General features: G+C 40.7%; 2 protein-coding genes across 2 annotated transcripts; both read right to left on the bottom strand.

Moving 5' to 3' along the window:
* Window positions 1-318: 318 nt before the first annotated feature.
* On the bottom strand, window positions 319-10,624 carry haus5 (HAUS augmin-like complex, subunit 5). The gene is made up of 19 exons (XM_008302183.1): window positions 10,359-10,624; window positions 10,182-10,244; window positions 8,993-9,025; window positions 8,587-8,611; window positions 8,337-8,469; window positions 7,573-7,732; window positions 7,386-7,482; window positions 6,845-6,936; window positions 6,706-6,760; window positions 6,490-6,617; window positions 6,328-6,409; window positions 6,050-6,204; window positions 5,478-5,640; window positions 5,164-5,244; window positions 4,866-5,011; window positions 4,310-4,406; window positions 2,231-2,369; window positions 1,935-2,067; window positions 319-1,093 (listed from the first exon to the last, which is right to left on the bottom strand). Exons 1-19 carry the CDS (start codon window positions 10,454-10,456, stop codon window positions 991-993), a joined length of 1,983 nt encoding a protein of 660 aa, XP_008300405.1. The 5' UTR covers window positions 10,457-10,624; the 3' UTR covers window positions 319-990.
* Window positions 10,625-11,896: 1,272 nt separating this feature from the next.
* Window positions 11,897-19,385, bottom strand: LOC103372520 (fizzy-related protein homolog). The gene is made up of 14 exons (XM_008302182.1): window positions 19,248-19,385; window positions 18,399-18,494; window positions 17,924-18,052; window positions 16,651-16,714; window positions 16,399-16,529; window positions 16,217-16,299; window positions 15,940-16,123; window positions 15,798-15,863; window positions 15,615-15,717; window positions 14,974-15,158; window positions 13,661-13,894; window positions 12,854-12,958; window positions 12,654-12,746; window positions 11,897-12,574 (listed from the first exon to the last, which is right to left on the bottom strand). Exons 2-14 carry the CDS (start codon window positions 18,465-18,467, stop codon window positions 12,533-12,535), a joined length of 1,488 nt encoding a protein of 495 aa, XP_008300404.1. The 5' UTR covers window positions 18,468-18,494; window positions 19,248-19,385; the 3' UTR covers window positions 11,897-12,532.
* Window positions 19,386-20,970: the final 1,585 nt, after the last annotated feature.

The raw sequence follows: 20,970 nt of genomic DNA, 5'->3' as shown, positions 1-20,970 counted from the left end.
TAATAGTGACTCTCACACGAGGAGCAATGATGAGAATGTAAAACACTGGAACAATGTTTGTCCATGCAAAGCGACAGCTGCAGACATTACTGTGTACCCAGGAGCTTCACTTAAACGCAACTTGACTGAAGGTTTAAGAACCTGAAACAGGAAAAAACAAGTGGACTTCTCTATAAGGGGAAATTATCACGACATGTTCACACTTTGCCCACATCTGCAAGATAAGCGAAGACTGTGGCATGCAGCTGTAAAACCATGCATGGTCTCAGTTAAAACGCTTTATTATACTCTTTTTTTTTAAGGAAAGCTGGAGCAATATTTGCATTTAAAATGATTTAATTGTGAATTTCACACAAGGAGCAGTGATGAGAATAGAAAACACAATGTTGGTCCATGCAAAGCAACAGCTACATACTTCATTATGTACCAAAGTTAAATGCAACTGCACTGTTGGTTCAAGAACCTAAACCAGGAACAAAACAAAGCAGCTGGACTTGTGGTTTATGGACTGAAGGCTGACTGATCAATGCTGAGCTACTAGTAGACAATCCAGTTCAAAAACAGTAGCTTCATACTTTGAACTGTACTCGGGAGCTCCAGAAAAATGTAACTGACTTCACCATATTGGTAAAACATTTCAAGGAAACAGGAACAAATATTGGCACTTATAATGGTTTATTAGTGACTTTCACATGAGGAGCAATGGTGGTAATCCTGTGCTTCTTGAACTTAAACAGAAAAAACAACTAGACTTCTCTTTTAGGTGAACTGGAAAGAGAAGTTTAGCAGCTTTTTACTGAAGCTCCTTGAATTACCATCTGCATTAAAAATGTTTTATTAGTGGCTTTTACATGAGAAGCAAGAATGACAATGAAAAACATCTGAAAAAACAAACTGCATATTATAGTTATTAGCATTTCCTAGCTACTACAGTGTGCTCATTGTTGACACTGAAAGGTGCTGAAAAAGATCTCTGCTGGATTCCTTAAACTACGAGGCTTTGGCAGCGAGTTTCCACCTCTGTAGCCACTGCTGAAAAGTCAGACCTCCTTTCTGGACCTCAGGCAGGACGTGCTGGGCTGGTTTATCCCACCTGCATGCACGAAAAAACACAGAACAGAAAAAGGTTAATGAGAAAACCAGACACGTAACTCCAGAGTGAGGGCAAAAAATAAAAACACGTTCAAGTTTAGAAAAAAAATCAATGCAATTAAGAGTTTACAACTGATGAATGATAATAATTTGTCTTATTCCGTCACTGGTGGTAACATTTAACCCAGTAAGGCTCAGTAAAATCTGATTCTGAAGTCCAGTCCAAACTTATCGATCACATCACAGATCTGGTAAAAATGGAAAATCATTTTGACTTCATCGTGGACACGACAGAGAAACAATCAGAGGCAGATCAGCAAAGTTTTCCAACCCACTTATCTGGAAAGCAAAACCAAACTTCTGCTTTCTATTGCACACAATCAGTGCAAGTGCTGTGAAAAGCTTGAAGCGGTGAGAAGTTCTTAGAAACCCAATGAGCTCTTTGCGTGGCAGCTTGTGAGGTTCGCTTTCACATGCAAACGTGGTTTAGTTAACACGGTTAGAAGGCTCGAGCGCTTCCCTCGCTGCAAAAACTGTGTCATAGAAGATGTTGTCTCAGCACCAGAGCAGGGAGGTCAAATCACTGATAGGATGAAGATAAAGGGAACTACATTATTGTTTTTGTGGCATTTTTGTCTCTATTCGATAGTGCAGGCGAGAGAGAGAGGAGAAGCGGAGAAGAACCTGCAGACAAGGGCCATGAGCGGGATTCAAACTCATGACCTCCACGTCGGGGATTGTAGATGGGATGCCAGCTCAACCAGGTGAGCTATAGTGGCGCCCTGGGAGCTACATTGTTAAACACTAAGTGTGGTGTGATTGTTTCTAGACGGGTTACTCACCAGTAGGAGATGGCAGTTTTGACTTGGTCCCCATAAGAGAGGCCTTGTGCACAGCGCTGCGTGAGGCATCGGACTCGTGGCACCAACGCCTTTAGCAGCTTCTGATCCTCCTCCCTGACTCGGGTCAGCAGAGCTAAGAGACAGACAGTAGTTTGGTTTTTACTCAAACTTATCTCAGTCCTCGTTTGTCCAGATAACATGAATTCTTCTTTACATACAGCATGCGAACAAACAGCCAAATACTTCACTTCTGGGCTTTAACAAAAGCTTCTCGGCTGTGGAGTTCCTCTGATTACCTTTTTGATCAGACGCATGCAGCTGCTCTGCTTCCTTCTTTGTTTTCTGCAGAGCAGCAGAGTGAAGCTGCAGCAGCTGATGGAGGAAACGCAACTCGAGCTGCTGGGAGCGCGACCGGGAACACAACTCCTCTGGAGCCTGGCGTGGAAGAGCGAGGGGGAAAGGTTCGTTTGCATCAAGCTCGTCTAAAGTCACATTCATGCACATAGAAGAAAAAAATTTGCCTAATAGCTACAGATATCATCATCAAAAAAAAAAAAAAAAAGGAAGTTCATGGCAGCACAGTAAACACAAGCCTGCCCGTGTTGTGCCTCTGCATTAAAAGTGAGATTCACAGATATTATTTTTATCATCTCTACTCATGAGAGGACTGAGGTCAAGCGCTGATGGAGACAGTCAGCGGATTCATTAAAACCACTCTGGGCACAGTTAAAGAGCAGCTGCTAACGCCACTTTAATGGAAAACACTTCAATAAAAATAGAGCGAGCATCCACGGGCAAACACTACGCGAAACTGTGCAGTGATATTTCATTAAGCGTCACAACGCCGAGATGATCAAAACAGAAGGAGCTCCGAAAAGTGATTGTGGAGGACTGATGGACACACCTGGCTCGTCTACCTCACCTGCAGTTTTGCACAATTAATGGACCCAATATATAGAAATACGTGGATATATCTAGTTTTTCTAATTTCCTTGTTTTTATATATGTTTATGTCAGTCTGTTATGTGTATAAACGGAAAGAAGTCAAGTGCAATTTCATGCCTGCTAACTATTCATAAGAGCACCTCAACGGAACTTGCAGATGAAACCATAAACTATCGATTTTACTCGTGTTTTTATGATTTCTGTTCGTTTTTCAAGCCTACACTTTGATCATGAACTCTGATGAAACATTTGATTTGAAACACGTGAGTGTTTAAATTTTAAAAAACTAAAAATCACATTCAAATGAACTGAACGGCTGATTTGCAAAACAGATCTGCCTGTTTCTTGTCTTGTTATCTACACTCACAGGTCCAATTTTTCATACTTCGACAGATACGGTACGCACGATAAAGCATCGACTATATTCACATCTATCGATTCACGAGGCTCACCGGCTCCATCCTCTTGCCTCTGAGTTTTTTCTTTCTGAAACATAAAGAGCCTGTTGAATTTCTACACTTCAGACTTCCAAGTGAGGCCATCGTCAGGCCGTTTTGATTTCACAGCACAACTCAAACTGATCAGTCCAATCTGGAAAACCACTTTTTATGAACTGCAGCCAGGCCCATCACTGGTCTTAAAATGGCCATAACCAGCCTTAAGAAGCTCTTAACGGGAAACGCATGCGCTCGCTCTTGAGTGCTTTTTTGGAAAACGCGTAGAAACTCAAGACAGTTTGTTGACGCACTCTGAGCAAAACACTCGTCACTTCTGAGATTGATCATTGTTGTGAAGCGAGGCCCGGTTATTTCAACCGATTTCAAAAAGACACGCTCCGACGTTCACACCGCGTTGTTGGAAATCACAGCTAACGGATCCACAAGCTGCTTGGCAGAAGGGCGAACATACCAACACACTTGGTTTCATGGGAGACCACACAAAAAAAAATAAACTGAGTGTATGTGTTGTGTTAAAGCACACAGTTGGAGCACTTCTACTGCGAGCGCTACTCGTAGTGGCGCTCCTCTTGTGTGTTGTTAGATTAATGATATTCACTCTTGAAATCTATTTTTAGGTGGTCGACCACTTTGACGGTACAAACGTATGGCCTTTGGTGAAGTTTTGAAACTATTAGAATATTTGTAATGTGTATTACTGCTCTTCTGTTTTATTACATTTATGTTTTTTTGCCATCCTAAAGGAATGCTAGTTTTCTTACATTATCTACTGACTAGAAGGATTTTAGCAAACAGTTATCAGACACAGACGGGATTAAACAGATCAAACTGAGAAGAAATTGCTTCTGAGTTGAATAATCAACCACAATTATGAATCAAACCAACTTAACCCAAGAATTAATATGAGAAATAGAGGATTGATCGCTTCTGTTGCAGAGGATTGAACAACATTTCATGCTAATTTATGCTAACCTTGTAGAGGGGGAACGTCAGGCTCTGACACAAGCCCTTAAAGGTCGGGGACTGCAGGCGATGGATGGACAACCATGACGCGGGGATTCTTTGAGTTCTGAAACGACAGAAGAATCAGAAAGAAAACAAAATCACTTTTCTATTTTCGCTCAGCAGTTGTCACCACTTGATAAAGACGATGATTAAGTGTGTCTTTTCTTGTGATGCGAGTCAAACGGGCCACTGCAGCTGGAGCCACAGATGCTCCGCTGATGAAGCGGGAGGATTTTCTGACAGATATTATTGTTGTGCTGCTGCGCTGATCTCCCTCCCTCTGTGAATCTGTAATTCTTCATTAAGTGCAACAAAATGCAACGCAACACAGCGGGACGGGGAGGGAAAAAAAAAAGTTAGCCGCGAGTTACAATTTTACACCATTTTACAGGCAGTAAAATGTGACAAAAGCTTAGCTGTGTTGATTTAAGACTCTTAACTAATTCGAGTGTTAAAAAAAACTTCAGTGGTTATCTACAGGCTGGAATCGAGTCCCTTCAGGTATCAATAAACATGTTTTCACCCATCAATAGTCCTGCGGTCCAGCGAAAGCAGCGAAACTGTTCCCAGCTGTCTGGCCTCCTTAGAAATAGAGTTCCTCAGACTGTTGGCTGCAGCGATGACGTCTCCAAACTGTGGCACAAGCTCGCTCTGGATGAATTCCTGCAACTGAAACAAAACAGAGGGACAGAAATCCTCAAAAATTTGGCTTTCTGTGGGGAAAGTGTTTTAGCATAAAAAGAGCAAAACATTTCTTTGACTGCAGATTAAAGGAAGTCATACGAGTAATTTCTCTTCGCTTCAGTGTCATAAACGCAGACCTCTCTGTGAAGGCGAATCAGCTGCGTCTTGGCTGTTGAGTTCCCCTTAATCAGACCTCGAATGTCCTCCTGCCTGAGAACCTGCAGACACAAAAGCAGAACATGTTTAATGACGTGTGTTGTTACTCACAGCTTTGTCCCTCACGTTCAGGCAAGTTGCTGAATCAAGATACTTATCTACGTTCAAATACCGAGCACAATCAAATCCTCATGACCTACATGTAATCACACAGATGTACAACATTTAACACATGCAGGAAAGATTTTATTCATGAGAAAGACAAAGGTGTCTTGTGTTGTCCATTCACTCTCACCACTAGTTGTCTGAAGTCCAGAATGCTTTGCCACTGGCTGCGGAGGTTTCTCAGCGCCTCCTGTCGACTTCTGGCATCCTGGTCCAGCTGGATGCAGCGGTCTCTGATGTGATCCCTGGCTGCTGCCTGCATCACACACTGCAGTTCCACCTCCAGAGCTGACCTAACAGCAACCCACAGTCCCAGAAGTTTAACCAAAACAAAAGGCTAATTCAATAAAAGACAGGGTAAATGCTTTTACGTTCTGTTTTTTATTTTTTGCCTGAATCAAAACTGATTGTTCTAGCTGATTGCAAAGTGCATCTAAAAGTGAGTAAAGACAGAGTACTTTATTTAACCCCTGAGGGAAATTGCTGTGTTGCAGCAGCAGCAGTTTACACGTCACAAGACACACACATAACTTACATGAAGCTGACACGAGGTAGAACAGAAAAGCACTACTTGAATGCATATATATATACACGTGCCTAAAAACTGCAGTACGAGATAAAAGTATTTTTAAAAAGATTGATAATAAAGTTGAATGTGCAAAGTCACTCAGAAAAATAAAGTTCCTCCCACAGTGGACTTACAGCGCCACGGAATCGTTGTGGAGCTCGTCTCCGATACCAGACACCTCCTGCTCGGCCTCCTTCTTCCGGGCCTGCAGCTGGGTTTTCAGCTGCTGGACTCTGGAGCGGGTCTGGGCCAACTCCACCAAACTCTGCTCCACCTCTTCCCAAGCAGCCTGCAGCAACAAACACACGCAATTCCACAAATAAAAACGCATCGCCAGGAAACACACGAGCGTGTTTTGTTCTGCTGTGTGAACTTCCTGAATATTATTTTACGCCGAGTGCGAGCGCAGCACCTCTAAGAGGGCTTTAACCGGCGGCAGCTCGTGATCCTCCTCTGCTGACACGTCCAGGAGGTGATTGCTTTCATAGCGGAACCTGCAAGGAGCAACGCCGTATGTAAACAATCTAACGTGATATGAAAAGAGAACATCATAACCACAGGGAGGTTGTCTTACCGCAGAGCCGTCACATCCCGCGTCACATCCAGAGAAGCTACTTTCTCCTCTAATTCCTTCTGCTCTCTCGAAGCCAAATATTGCAGCGCAGAGAGGACGTGGTTCGGAGGGTAACTATCCAACACGTTCTGATAACACGACAGGCAGCGGCGTGTTAATTCAAAGTAAACGCTACAGACTCAGAATATTTAGTAAAAACTTGAAAAGTACACAAACCTCCACGGCGCTCAGCCAGTACTGGAACACAGCGGTCCTCTGTTCACGGGACATACTGAGAGGGAAGAAACAAATCAGTAGATAACTCAGCGAAAATAAAACATCGTCAATCTGACAGCGTACACAGTGTTTTATTTACCGTTTTGCTGCAGAGTGCTGTGTTTTCAGTTCGCCCTCTTGTAAAGACTGATAGAAGTGGACCCTGTCGTCACACAGCGCCCTCACTTCGCGCTGACAGGAGGAAAAAACATGACTTATACTGCAGGTACCTTCATCTCAATGTGAGTTCAGATTAGTGGGAATATAGCTGATCAATTCTCTGTGGTTTTACAAAATTTTAACAGAATTTCACCACATTAGCAAAAGAAAAAAAACTGTCTTCTCCAGCTATAGTATCATAAAATTAATCTGAAGACGGGACCATAGGAGGAAGTAAAAGACCAGCAGAAATTAACCAATCACTTCTCACCAACAAATATTATTATTATTGCCATTTTTGTGACTTCACACCTGCCCTCAGTCCACTCACACTGTGTGGCATTTTTATCATTTAGCCTATTTGTTCTTTACTTTGGGTCTTCCTATTTGAGAGCTAGCGACACCATTTATCAAGTCTGTCTAATTCAGAGTTCTTTAAACTCAACTCATTCACATACAGACCAGTTTGAAGGCGTTCTTACCAGGACTTGTGCCTCCGCTGCTGCTTTAGAGTTGATGCTGTCATCATCTGTGCTTCTCGACGGTTTCCCGTCAAACAGCACTTCAGTCTCTGCTTTCCTACATGACACAGAAACGCGTTTATGACAGGTGACAGATCTCACTTCGTTCATTTTAATTTGAATTTTAAAGCACATTTAGTCGCCTCACCTGGCCATCTCTTCCAGTGTCTGGCAGTGCTCACTGATTTTTTGAGAGTCATCAGCGAGCACCTTGCGGCCCGAGATGCAGCGCTGCCTGAAGGCCTGGAGGAGCAGCTCTCTGCGTTGGCTGTCCTCCACCTCAGACCAGGTGCGACCGACGGACTGCTCTGTGTGATAACAACAGCAGGAAAAAACAGGCATAACTTTAAATCCTCCAGCTATTAAAACACACACAATGGCAGCAATGAGATGAAATCTGTATTTAAACCCAAACAAAAGTGTAAGAAATTATTTTGTCTCGCCCAAGTTATTGCTTTGGTCTGTCTTGGGCCAAAAATGGAGATCACTGGCTGCAGCCTGGGCAGCACTGTGGTTCAAACCTCCTCATCAGTCGAACCCCTTTAGTGTGAAGTTTAAATCTTCTCCCTGTGCGGGGTTACTCCAACCACTCTGGCTCGGTATGGTCTGCTAGGGTAATCAACATACCAGCTTTCTAATAATAGTATCTTTAGATATGTCTGGACATCCGAACTTGTCTCTTTGAGTTTGCAAAAGACATTTTTCACACTTTCCTGACATTTTTATCTGATTAATTGAGAAAATAATCCTTAGCTGCAGCCCTAACAATTTCCAAAAAAACATATCCAGCAGACATATTCTCATTTTCTTTTTTCTTCTCAAAGTTAACACCTATTCAAAGTCGTGAAAGCACAAAAATAGACAGTATTTCCCAAATGATGCCGGGCACCACGCTGCACTTGGTGGACTAACCTTGTGTGGCCACCTGCTCCTCTGTTCCACTGATCTGAGAGTCCAGGTGACTGATCTCAGCTCTCAGCTGATCTATCTTCCTCTGAAGCTCTCTGCGCTTTGCAGCCTCACTCTGGCCCTCAGTCTGCTTCACCTGAGTACGCAAAGGTACAAACACAGTTCAGGTGTGCTGAAACTCCACTCAGTGTATCATTAGTGGAAATATTGAAGTGTGATGAATTCTAATTACTCAGAGGGGGGAAAAAAATACCTCTTTGTCTTGAAGCACTTTGTACCTTAGAGAACAGACGGTCAAGGAGATAAATTGTGTATTTATTCGAGTATCGAGATAAATAGTGACCATAGTCACTGGGGAGAGAGAAAGGAGTGACATTCAACAAAGGCTTCCAGTTATGCTGGAACCTTTGTATTGATGCTGATATGCCCCTAAGAAGCATTTCTGCCATTCTTGACAAGCAGTAACAGGGGTGACTGGGTTCCAAAAGGTGGCAGAGACACTGTCCACTGACCAAAATACTGACTGTATAAACACTACTGTGCTATTTCCTGCTTGAGTAATCTCTCACTGAAATGTAGAATTTAACTAAAATGTACATCAAGTTGTTCTGTTGAGACACTGGTGGCTTTAAATTCTCAGTCATGACCAAAAAGGATACCACTGAAGATTCCCACGCATGATCCTCACATTCCTGAAAAAAACAGAGAAACAGTCAAGAAGTCGATATTCATTATTTTATTTTATTTTATTGTACCTCTGCCAACTTTATTGCTGCTGTTTATTTTAGCAATTGATTCATAAGATGTCTACTGTTCCTTAATTTGAGCAGACAAATACGTGACTGTGTGACTGGTAGGACATAGAAGAAACCAGCAGCACCGTGGTGTTCAAGTGTAAGTGAAAGCAGCATTAGACGACTACAACAGCTGTTTGTAGCAACAGCCAGCTGTGCGTTTAAAGACATCACACAGAGCAAAAGACAGGTTGTGTCTTTAGTTGACGAAGGCAAACACAGACCACAAAATGCTAGCAGGAGCTGTTTAGTTTAGTTTGTTGCTTTCAGATGTTTTCGTTTATTAAAAACCTGCAGCATCAGGACGAATGTGAGCATCGCTAAAGTTATGCACCAACAGAGCACTAACTTTATGAATTACTCATTGTTAAAAATGATCCCTAATATAGACACAGGATCGACCAGGATTTTTAATTTTCTTAAGACAGGTGAGTTGTCACAGTTTTTCAGCTGCAAGTAAATCAGTCCTGTATTCTGAGCTCCTTCACAGCTGGACATTATAGTGCAGTAAAAGTCAAATATCGTTTGTTTTTTCCTTTTTTCACAGCCGGATATTTGGCAGTAGTGACATTATTGTGTAAAAGGACACATTACAGAATGGGATTTCTTTCAAAATACAGCAACAGGTGGCCAGGTAGTGATGAAATATCATTTTATTAAACCATAATTGATTATAAATAGATACATTATCATCACACACAAACAAATTCATCAATACTGAAATCATAAATAAACTGTGTGTTTTGCCTTCAGGTGAATTTTACCCTTAAATACTCCACAGCATCTCTTCTTATGGAATATTTCCATCATTGATCACCCAAATAACCAAACCTGTCTATACACATATGATAAGAAGTCATTTTCACAGTAAAATTAAAAAATAAAGTATGTGAAAATGTGATTTCTTAACTCTGAATTCCTGTTTTGGCTTCTGGTTTCATGTGTAGAAGATTTTTCACGGCTCCTGTGTTTAGTTTCTGGCATGATTAGTAGAAATGAGCAGTGTTTTAGCCATAAGTTAGTGATGAACACTTGGTATATCAACAAGACTGACCTCTGCTGAAACACGTGCTGGATGACATATTTCCATATTGACTTCCCGGTTCCAACACAGAGCCTGGAACACAAACAAGCAGCATTGGTGCAACAGACTGCAAACTAGGCTAACAACAGCCAGCTAGCCCTTTAGCTAATAACACTGTTAGCATGGAAGCTAACTTTATATACCCACGTTTTACAGTAGCTGTCATTAGGCAGGCTGTCCGGGGGCAGATTAAACTCTTCTGTCGCCCAACGTTTCAGCTCCTGCACCAGATTCCTGTCCGCCATTCTGACAAACAACAACAACAACAACAACTTGTAGCGAGCTAACTAAAGCTAACAACAGGCTAATGTTGCTCTGCTAGCATGAAGCCGTTAGCCGCATTTAGCTGATTATTGTCCTTCAACTTGCTCTGCTCTTGAAAGAAAAAGCGTCTTTGTTTGTTATAAACGGAGCTTAAAATGGTGACGGCGATATTCTCTGACCCACAACAGTCAAACTTTCAAGTTCCCGCCTGTTCGCAGCTACTTCCGCTCAGTCTTCTGTTGATTAGCGCCGCCGCTGGCTGCAGCTGCTTGTTGCCATGGAAACAGACAGACGTGGGTTTTATCAATGGATGTGTTTTTTCGGGGATTTTTGGTGGAAAAAAAACCTTTAAAGTGAATCCTTAGACTAATATCTTGTGGGGAATTAAACCTTTAAAACTACAAAGTGCATAAAATGCTAATATTAGTTCAAATATGTATAGTTTTTAAGAAGCATCACAGTCAAACTACTACTTCCGGTCCAAAGTGTTTATATTTTTAAAGGTGTCCCATCCAAAGTCGCCCGTTCTGTCTGAATACCTTCAGTTTTAAATGTGAATTTCACCCAGAATACTACATTCTGTGCAAATATTTATAGTTTTAAAGGCTGATTCCATCCAAAATATAATTTTTTCTTCAAGTATTTGTGGTTGTATTGTCTTATTTCACCCAAAATACTATTTTCTGTCTAAATATTCATAGTTGTAAAGGTTACAAACACCATGTCTATGCAAGTATTTTTAGTTGCAAAGGTTCTATCAATCTAAAATAAACATTTCTGTTCAAGTACCTATTGTTTTAAAGTTTTTTTTCAACCAGAATAGTTCTTTCTGTCCAAGTATTTATAGTTTTAAAGGCTTATTCCAGTTAGATTACTACATACTGTCCAAGTATTAATAGATTTTTTTGTTTCATTCCATCCAAAATACTACCTTGTCTAAAATCTTTATAGTTTTACAAGTTTATTCCATCAAAAATACTATTTCTATGCCAGTATTTCTCGTGTTAAAGGCTTATTTCACCTATAATACTACAAATCGTGCAAGTATTTGTAGATTTTTTTCATTTCATTTTACCCAAAATACTACTCTATGTCCAAGCACAGAGTTTATTCCACGCAAACACTTTCTGGATGACAAATTATGTGTTTAAAGGTTTTACCCTTTGGTGTAAACAAATGTCTGTGAGGCCAAAAAAAGATTAAATGTTAAACAAGGGTCTTAGAAATGTGGCCCTGAAAATGCATTGTATCAGAATCAGTTGTATCAGAGAGGCCAGTGAGGTAAATCACTATACAGGTAACAACATATGAATGAATTTTTATAAATCATACTCAAACACAAAGTTTCTAAATTTGATGTCAGACCATTAAATAGAAACAGTGCAGAATATATAATGTAAAAAACTGAATAAACACAAAGCTGGTCTTCAGCTCCTCCATCTTTTATTTCTTCTTTTACTGCAAAGAATCAACGATGTAGTAAATGTCTGAATGCACAGCATTAGACTTCTTGTACACAGACGCTGACCAGCATTATTTCAGCCAGACTTCACCCAAAGTCTTCCAACAATCACAGCAGCAGCAGCAGCAGCAGCAGTCATGGTGATGGTGTTTAGTTGTTCTGTTTTAGTCAGAGTAAGACATGGCCTTTTCCTCCAGAGGAGTTAATACTGAGACTCTGAACGTTCCAATGTAGAACAAGTGTGTCAAATAAATTATACCTGAGATAAACAAAAACTAAAAAAAATAACAATGCTCCGTCCACGTTTCAGCGTCCACAAAAATGAACATCACAATGTTCTTTAAGGCTTGTGATTTAGCTGTGAGTACAAAACAAAAGGAGATCAACCCACTTTTTAAAAAAAAAGTAAACAAAAGACATTCATCATAATGACCGTGTTTAAGTCACAGAGAATTTCTCCCCCCAAAAAAAAGAAAGTGCACATTTGAGAAACACGTCCTCTGATTGTACCGTCTGTCTTTAGCACCGTGTTGAGCAGTTATCCAGTGATGGCACCAGGATGCACTCCAACTCCAGTTTTTATTTTCTATTAAAGTTATCGTATCCTGGTGAAGAGGTTTAAAACCGAGACAGATTCCTGAAACAAGAGACGAAGAAACTCGGTTAGCTAATTTGCAGGTGTTACTGTAACTGCATCATAAACTGTGTTCTCTCACCTTTGTTGACCGTGTTTTACTGAATACGTTCCAGAACCGCAGAGTCTCGTCTCCGGCTCCCGTGACAATCGCTTCACCATCCGGAGACATGGCCTGATTCATAACATTAAAAACTGTGAGCCTGTGAGACGTTCAGCTTTTACAACAAAACAACCAACACCCAGATCATATTAGCATCAAGAAAGACAGCACACACTGACCAGGTAGAGCACCCTGTACGAGTGTCCCGTGAGCTTGACCATCTGAGTCAGAGCCGGATATTTCCACACCAAGATCTGGTTCTGAGAGTATCCGTGGGTGCTCACCTGGGGAAGAAAAAAAAGAGGATTATTATCTGCTTGTTGCTGCTTCAAACTACAGTGGATTGACGCTTAGGAAACGGTGGTATTGGTGAATTAGTGCAATCAAAAGATGGAGATGAAGCGAGAAATCAAGCTTTGGAAATAATTACAGGACCACATGTTGTTTTCTTTTACAAACTCCACACAACAGGCCTTCATCAGAGATAACTTGGCTGGAATTTTATCATCGTGGTCGAATAATTACAGCATCTTCTACAAGAGACGAAAAAAAGCGTATGATAATTCGGCACGTGAGGTAAATTATGTTTAAAAATATGACGCATTGAAACTGCAAAAATGTCCAAATTCCCATTTTATGGCCCATTAGGGAATATTATTTGGTGCACAAGCTGTAAATGTTTATCAGTCAACAACGACTAAAAGAGAAGAATTGAGATGACAAACATCTTAAACAAAGAGGGATTCGGTGGGAGAGTCATCGCAAACTGACTTGGAATCAGTAAAGCAGCATTCATTACAACCTGAAGAAGAAAAAACAGTAAGGCTTCACCAAGAACTGACAAGGAAGAGGCAGAAAACATCGCTCAAAGGGGTTAAGAATTATTTCTAAAGCTGTAAATTAGGTACGTATGTAAAAGAATAAATGGCCAGTTGCACATGTGCAGTATGTAGCATCTTATTCTCTGTGCGTCTGGAGTCACTCACCAGCTCATTGGCGTGTTTGGACCAGGCCAGGTTGCACACCTGAGAGCCGGTGTCCATGCACTGCAGCGGCTGCGACGTCAGCGTGTTCCAGAAGCGAATGCAGCGATCCGCCGTGCCGCCGCCGGAGGCCAGCAGGCCGTGCTGGTGAGGCGACCAGGCGATGGCTTTGACCGCAGCCAGGTGGTCCGTGTACGTCTGCACGGGGCTCAGCGACGAGTGGTTCCACACCAGCAGCTGAGAGCACGAGACCGTGACATCATCAATGAGTGCAAGGAGTGAATACACAAAAATCCCTGTCCTCCCTCCAGCAGCTTTCTGTCCAGTTTAGGAACACATTGAAGATTTTGTTGTTTATTTTTAGGGTGTTAAATGGGTTGGCGCTACCTTACATTTACTTTTGAGCTCCTGCATAAGATTCCTGTCCGCCATCCTGACACACAACAACTTGTGTGAGCTAACTGAAGCTAATTACAGGTTAATACTGCTCAGCTAGCATGGAGCCATTAGTCACATTTAGCTGATTATTGTCCTTACACTTAGTTTGCTCTTAAGAAACAAGCGTCTTTTGCTTTAATGAACTAAGGCTACGGTGGAAACAGCAATATTCTCTGACCTGAAACAGTCAAACTTTCAAGTTGCGTTCAATGTTCTAGTTAGCACCACCGCTGGTCGCAGCTTCTTGTTGCCATGGATACAGACGGATGTGGTTTTATCAATGGATGTGTTCTTGTTTTTTTTGGTGGAATAAATCTTTAAACTATCAGTACTTAGACTGATAGTAGTGGAATAAATCAATAAAACTAACTAAATACATAAAATACTACTATCAGTCCATGTAGTTATAGCATTAATGGAGCATTACAGCCAAAATACTACTTTCTGTCTGAATATAGTTTTAAATATGAGTTTCATCTGCTTTCTGTGTAAGTATTCACAGTGTTAAAGGTGTATTCCATCCAAAATACAAATTTATATACAAGTACTTATGGTTTTGTTGTTTCATTCGACACAAAATACTACTTCCAGTCCAAGTATTCACAGTTTTAAAGGTTATTCCATCCAAATTACTCATCTGTTATTTACTTGCTTACTTACTCATTACTAGTTATTACTGGTCTGTCCATTACTGTCCTCCCTCCACTGGCTTTCTGTTTGTTCTAGGAATAATTTTAAGATTCTATTATTTGTTTTTAAGGTTCTAACTGGTTGGCGCTACCGTACATTTAGCAGAACTCCTACACCTTGACGATCATGACAGTAAGCATGCTTTGTCTGTACACGCCCGCAGACAGAGGTGCGTTTAATGACTCCACCTTGTTGTCGTTGCCTCCGGAAGCGAGCAGCTGATGGTCCGTGCTCCACTTCAAGCCGCACACTTCCTGTCTGTGGCCCTGCAACCGTCGCTCCGACTGCAGCGGAGGCGTCCGAATGTCCCTTTGGAGGATCATGCGATCGCGGCTTCCCGAAGACAGCTGGTCTGCGTTCCAAGCTAACGCTCCTGTACGCGGGACAAACCTCGATTCAGGCACACTCTCAAAACTCCACCAACATGCAAACTGAACCCCTAAAAACTCATCAACGAATCAAAAGTTAGTATTTTTCATGAAGCTAATCTCTTCCTAACTTAAAATGTCCTGGATGTAATTCTATATATATTTTTTTTTAGCCCTGCCTCTCTCCCCACTCACTGCAGCTCGAGCACACCGGCTCACCTACGACTCTGCTGGAACGCTGTAAACCTATCCTACACCACACAAGTTGTAACATCAGAGAAATTCGATTAATTAAGTAAAGCATTACTTCACCTGACTATAATCCATATTTAGGCAGAGACCTTACGGTTTCATTAAATATGTAGAATAACCTCACTAGTGTAACAATACAGCTCAGACCTTACGATATAAATTATTAGAAATATAAGTAATTGTACGAGATGAAACGCTGCAGCTCTCACCGACTCTGGCTGTGTGTCCTTCTAAGGCAAAGAGTTTTTTTCCAGCACCAGCATCCCAGATCTGAACATATCCTTCGTGAGTCCCGACCGCCACCAGGTTCCCCTAAAAGCACAAAGCATCCTCTTACTGATGAAACCCCCAAAAAACAGTTTTCTGACAGCAGTGAGTCGCGTGTTGCTCACCCGTTCAGACCATCCGACTGACGTAACTGAGTCTCCCTCCACCGATAAATCACACAACCGTGTTACCTGAGGAAACAAAATCCAGCCGTTTGTGAGTCACTGTATGATCCAGCATTACCTGCCAAGACTCACTCTGCAGTACCTGGCTGGTGCAGGCGCTCCACAGGTAAACACACGTGCCCAAACCGACGCTGAGCACATTAAGAGACGACCAGTCCACCAGGTTGAGGTAGAAGTCGTCCTGCAGCTCCGGAGCATCCAGGACTTTGAAGGGGATCTTGGAGATCTTGCGAGTCGGCTTCCTTGGAGAACGCAACAACTTCTGACTGCAACAGGAAATGCAGAGATTATGAAACTCTAACATGTGCAGCTTCTTTGACTCACAATAAAAAAAAAAAAAAATGAAAAGGTGCGACTACCTTTTGCTGCTAATAGGTGACAGAGAGTAGGGAGAGATGTTGGTGCTGTCATCTGGTGATAAGCGTTTGGTGTTGAGACAATACTGCAAACAACACACACGTATGTGTCTCTGTTCTGGCAGCGTACCATAAATGTGCTGTATAATTCAGTATATAAGGAGGATGAGATGACGTGTTCATACAGTGAAGAGGCTCCTGTTCTCAGGCGTTGTTGGCTGCAGACGTCTGTCCTCAGTCTGGGGGTCCTGGACCTTCTCTATCTCTGCTCCCAGCAGCTCATTCTTCAGTAAAGCAGAGTAGGCCACCCGGTCTGCTACGGGCACAACACGACGACTCCGTTAATAAGGCAGTACAGACGGCTATAAAAGCACAGTTCTAGGAGCATGTAGGCAAATAACAGAATGCCCGAGATAACATAGAAGAACGTTATTTACCTTTGATGTTGTCAGAAGACGTATCTTTTGTTTTTCTGTTCTGACTCGGTGACTTCTTGTTTTCCTGGATTTAAATAAATCATAAACATGCTCTTATTTCCCACAGAACATTTATACTCAAACACCGTGTAACATTTGGAATTTTAAACAACTTTGGAATACACACACAGTACTAATCAGATAAGTATAGAATGATATAGTATAAAGTATAATACTATAATAAACTATACTATACTATACAGTATAGTATGGTATGGTATGGTATTGTATAGTACAGCATAGTATAGTATTTTATAGTACAGTACAGTACAGTACAGTATAGCATAGACTACTGTATAGTATAGTATAGTATAGTATAGTATAGTATAGTATAGTATAGTATAGTATAGTGGACTATTGAACATCATAGTATGGAAAGCAAATAAAATATTTAAGGTTTTTTTATTTTATTTTTTATTACCATGTTTTACATTGTAGATGAATACTAACGGCTGTTTCATATTTGAGATTCCTCCAAGTGTTTGCTTTAGTGACAGCTCTGCACACATGTTCTGGCATAATTCTGGAACATTTCCAGAAAATACTACAGGTTGGAAATGCTTCAACCTGCAGCATCCACCAGTAACGTGGTTATTGTGGCTCTCTGGGTCAGTCTAATCTTCTGTCGTAGAGATTCTGGGAAACGAAGAGTCACACATGGCAGCAATTATCAGGCCAACAAGCACAAGCTGCCTCCTGAAAAAAAGCTTGTTTTTGAGTCTGACTGAAAGCAAACACAGAAATAAGCCACCTGGAACCGAAAATTTCAGAAATCTGAGCAACTTGCCGACTGACAAACTCTCCCTGCATATTCATCTGCACACACAGCAGACAACAAGCCAAGCACACAGCCGTCCTACGTACAGGCTCTCTGACCAAAAACAAGAGGGATGGAGGTCTGCATCAGAGGAGCGGGACTCCAACATCACCAGATCCGAACCCAACTGAGATGCTTTGGGATGATTGAAGAAGGAAAAGCAGCCAAACAAGTGCTCAGCATATGTGTGAACTGATTTAAGACTGAAGCTGGATGAGAGAACGAGGAGTGTGGAAAGCAGAACGAGGAAGCTGCTTTGAAGAATCTCAAATTTGAAACATATTTTTGTCTTGTTTTTTTTCCCACTATCTACTTCCATATGTGCTGTTTGATAGTTTTAATGCCTTTAGTTTTGTTCTACTATGTAGGAAATGGTAAAAAACAAAAAACAAATTCCCCTCAACAACAAGCTCTTACCTTGATCCTGTGGAAGCTGATATCCCAGTTGGCTCCCGCTCTGCTGGGAATAAATCGGTCTCCAAGCTTGCTGGGTGAGGACAAGGGTGAGCTGGTGGGTGTCCGACCACGCTGACTCTGGGACAGCTTCTGCAACACCAACAAATTATTGGTTCATGCAATCTTAATCAGTTCACTTGTATCCTAACTGGAATATATCACATGTTCAGTGTTGATGTTAACATCTGTATCACTAAGGAGTCTTGAGTGAACAAACATACAGAAACACAAGCTCAGCAAGTCAGATTTTTTTCAGATTCTGAGGAAAAAGTAAACAACAAAGTATGCTGGAAATGATAACAAAAAGCTGGAGAGTAATGCCTCAAAAGCCTTTTTCTGCACAACTGGCCAAACTGAATTCTCTTCTCAACAACATAAATAAGACTGAGAACGCCATTTAAATGCTGTGTTTACATTTTTGTAATGAATGACTCACAACAGGGCTCAAGTTGTCACTTTCAATGTTGATTTGCTGCAGAAGGCGATGCTCGTATCCGGGATCCATCCTCAACCCTGATCCCACTGCGGCACGCTGCAAGGACAAAACAGTTAAGTTTAAATGTTCAACAGATTATCAGCTTGCCTTTACACATGCTGCTGATGAGCTGCTTATAAAAACAAAGATCTCAACCCGTCACTTTTCTTTAAAGTTTTAGAGAAAGTTGTTGTCAACCTTCCTGGATAACTGTGTCTGGTTTTAAACCTCACCACAGTACAGGATCAGAACTATTGTGGATTTTAATGACTTTGTTTTAACTGTTGATTCAGGAGATTTCACTACTCTGGTGCCTCCGGGCCTGACTGCTGCGGATCACAGTTTACTTTTATCCTCAAAAGACTGTGTAGCATCTTCATAATTCTGTTTAAAACCTGAAAAAACAGGAAGTTAGATTTGTAATTATCGCTGAGTCTGTACGGCATGTTGTTGGTATAAACATCAGATCACAGGTTATTTAAAAGCAGCACTTTAACAGTAACTTGACTGATCATTCTTACTCATATAATAATCAAAACAACTTGTCATTTATTCATAAAAATGTTAAAATTAAAGTTGAAGTAAAACTTGTGCTGGAATTAGAGGAACACCTAATTAATTCAGCTTCATGACAGCAAACTTTAAACCAATTTAAATCATCTATTGACACTTCAGGAGCTTAGTTCGTGGTTAAATGTCATCACAGTGGTTTCTCTGTTTGTATTTAAAACTAACAGGCAGCTAATGTTAACTAGCGTTAGCAGAGTTAGCTTCAGGCTAATCTGATCAATATTTAACCGGACAACGTACCGACGAGCAGCCAGAGCCCGGAGCCGGTACACACGGCAGAACAGCACGAAGTTCGGGTGAATCTGTCCGATATGTGTAAAGTTATTCACTCTCTAAACCAGCTGCTTGTTGTAATTCAGTTTGGCTGAGTTGTAAGTCGCGGTGCATTTTGGGATTTTTTTTGCGTCATCCCGGTGACGTAACGCGTCAAATCAAAACACGGAAGTGCTGCGCTAGTAGCCAACATGTGGGAGCTTTGAGTTAGCTGCCATTAGAAGCGGTTCATATGCAGTTCTGCTGAGTGAGGGCTGAAGTTCTGATAAATACACAACTTCTTTAACATCCATCAGACTTTCTTTTACGATATAAAAATATATGTTGCAGTTAAATACTTATTTATTGGCCCCATAGATATCTATAATAAAGGCCTTTATTATATGTATCTATGATTGGCCTCATAATAAACTGAAGGAACACGAAGAAAAAAATCTAGAAAGTGACAAAAAATAAATAAATAAATACTGGCAATACTCTATAGTTAAAAACACAATATCTTCTGCTTTCTACTTTTTAAATATTTTTCTTTAATATATATATATATATATATGTGTGTGTGTGTGTGTGTGTGTGTGTGTGTATGAAATAAATTGACTTAAAAATAATTTTACAATTCTACAATTTCATTTAGCAGATTAGCAGATGCTTTTGTCCAAAGTGAAATACATCTGAGTGAAGATACAACAGAGCTATGATCGAGTCAAAAATAAATTAATAGTGTACCAAAGATTAAAACTAACACTTCGACTGTTTTATCTACAGAATTAAAACTGCATTGTTACACGAATCCATTAAAAAAGACTGGACTTGGTACTGTAATTTAAAAATGAAATTTTCTGTTAATTGAATCAAACAAATTAAAAATGGTAATAATGAATAAAAAATGATTTATTACCTTCTATATCTTTCACAGTCTTTTGAAAGAACTAAAAATAAATTGGAAATGTTCTTAAACTCTCCCTGAGCATCACAAATAAACAGAAATAAACACATGACAACAATTACATCAGTTGATAATGCAGTTTGAAAATGTAAATAATCATAAGTACACCTGTGAATTACACACAATGAACAATTTATTTTAAAATACACATTCATACAGTCATGTTAATGCACAGATATTTCTTAGGATGTGCATGAGTAGTGTTTTTAAAAACACTTAAATATAAAGTAAGTGAATGTACTGCATGTAATTGTGCCAGTTCATTGTCATGTGCAGGTTTTAAACATAGAGGGCGCCATAGATCTACTCTAAGCTCACTACACCCAGCTGAGGGGCAGCATGAAGCCTTGTAGTCATAGACTGGATTGTTGCAGCTTGAACTTCATTTCCTAAAGTCTTGAATCAGCTCAGGTACGCATATTTCCAGTTTAACCTATTTTAACCCTAAACTTGCCTGAAACCACTCAGAGCTCAGTGTGGATGCAGGACACCAGTAACAGTTAGAGACCGAGCAATGCTGGGTCTTTAAATAAACTTTGAGAACAACACTGTCTGCTCAGCTGTGATAAATACTCTGCTACATGTGCTGCAGACAGTGTTGACGCTGTTTATAAATCACCCTCCTTTGTCTTTATTATTCTCTGTTTTCATATATATCAGGTGACAAATATGCAGATATGGATGTACTAGTGTATCTGTGACAGGTCAGCATCCACCGATAGTGTCAGTCAATCAATGTTTTAA

This window comes from Stegastes partitus, unplaced genomic scaffold (genome assembly GCF_000690725.1).
Source record: "Stegastes partitus isolate 25-593 unplaced genomic scaffold, Stegastes_partitus-1.0.2 Scaffold1771, whole genome shotgun sequence".
NCBI classification, from domain to species: Eukaryota; Metazoa; Chordata; class Actinopteri; family Pomacentridae; genus Stegastes; species Stegastes partitus.
Note: the sequence above shows the minus strand (reverse complement) of the source record. Positions and strands in the feature narration are given on the sequence as shown.

What these genes read in the sequence shown, in the direction of transcription:
- haus5 (XM_008302183.1), bottom strand. Translation starts at nt 10,456, where the DNA reads ATGGCGGACAGGAATCTGGTGCAGGAGCTGAAACGTTGGGCGACAGAA. An exon ending in CACAACGATTCCGTGGCGCT is followed by an intron (nt 5,641 to 6,049) that starts GTAAGTCCACTG and finishes GGTTGCTGTTAG; the next exon opens with GTCAGCTCTGGAGGTGGAAC. An exon ending in GCATGCGTCTGATCAAAAAG is followed by an intron (nt 2,068 to 2,230) that starts GTAATCAGAGGA and finishes TCTGTCTCTTAG; the next exon opens with CTCTGCTGACCCGAGTCAGG.
- LOC103372520 (XM_008302182.1), bottom strand. Translation starts at nt 18,467, where the DNA reads ATGGATCCCGGATACGAGCATCGCCTTCTGCAGCAAATCAACATTGAA. An exon ending in CCGGAGGCAACGACAACAAG is followed by an intron (nt 13,895 to 14,973) that starts GTGGAGTCATTA and finishes TCGTGCTCTCAG; the next exon opens with CTGCTGGTGTGGAACCACTC. An exon ending in GTAAAACACGGTCAACAAAG is followed by an intron (nt 12,575 to 12,653) that starts GTGAGAGAACAC and finishes CTCTTGTTTCAG; the next exon opens with GAATCTGTCTCGGTTTTAAA.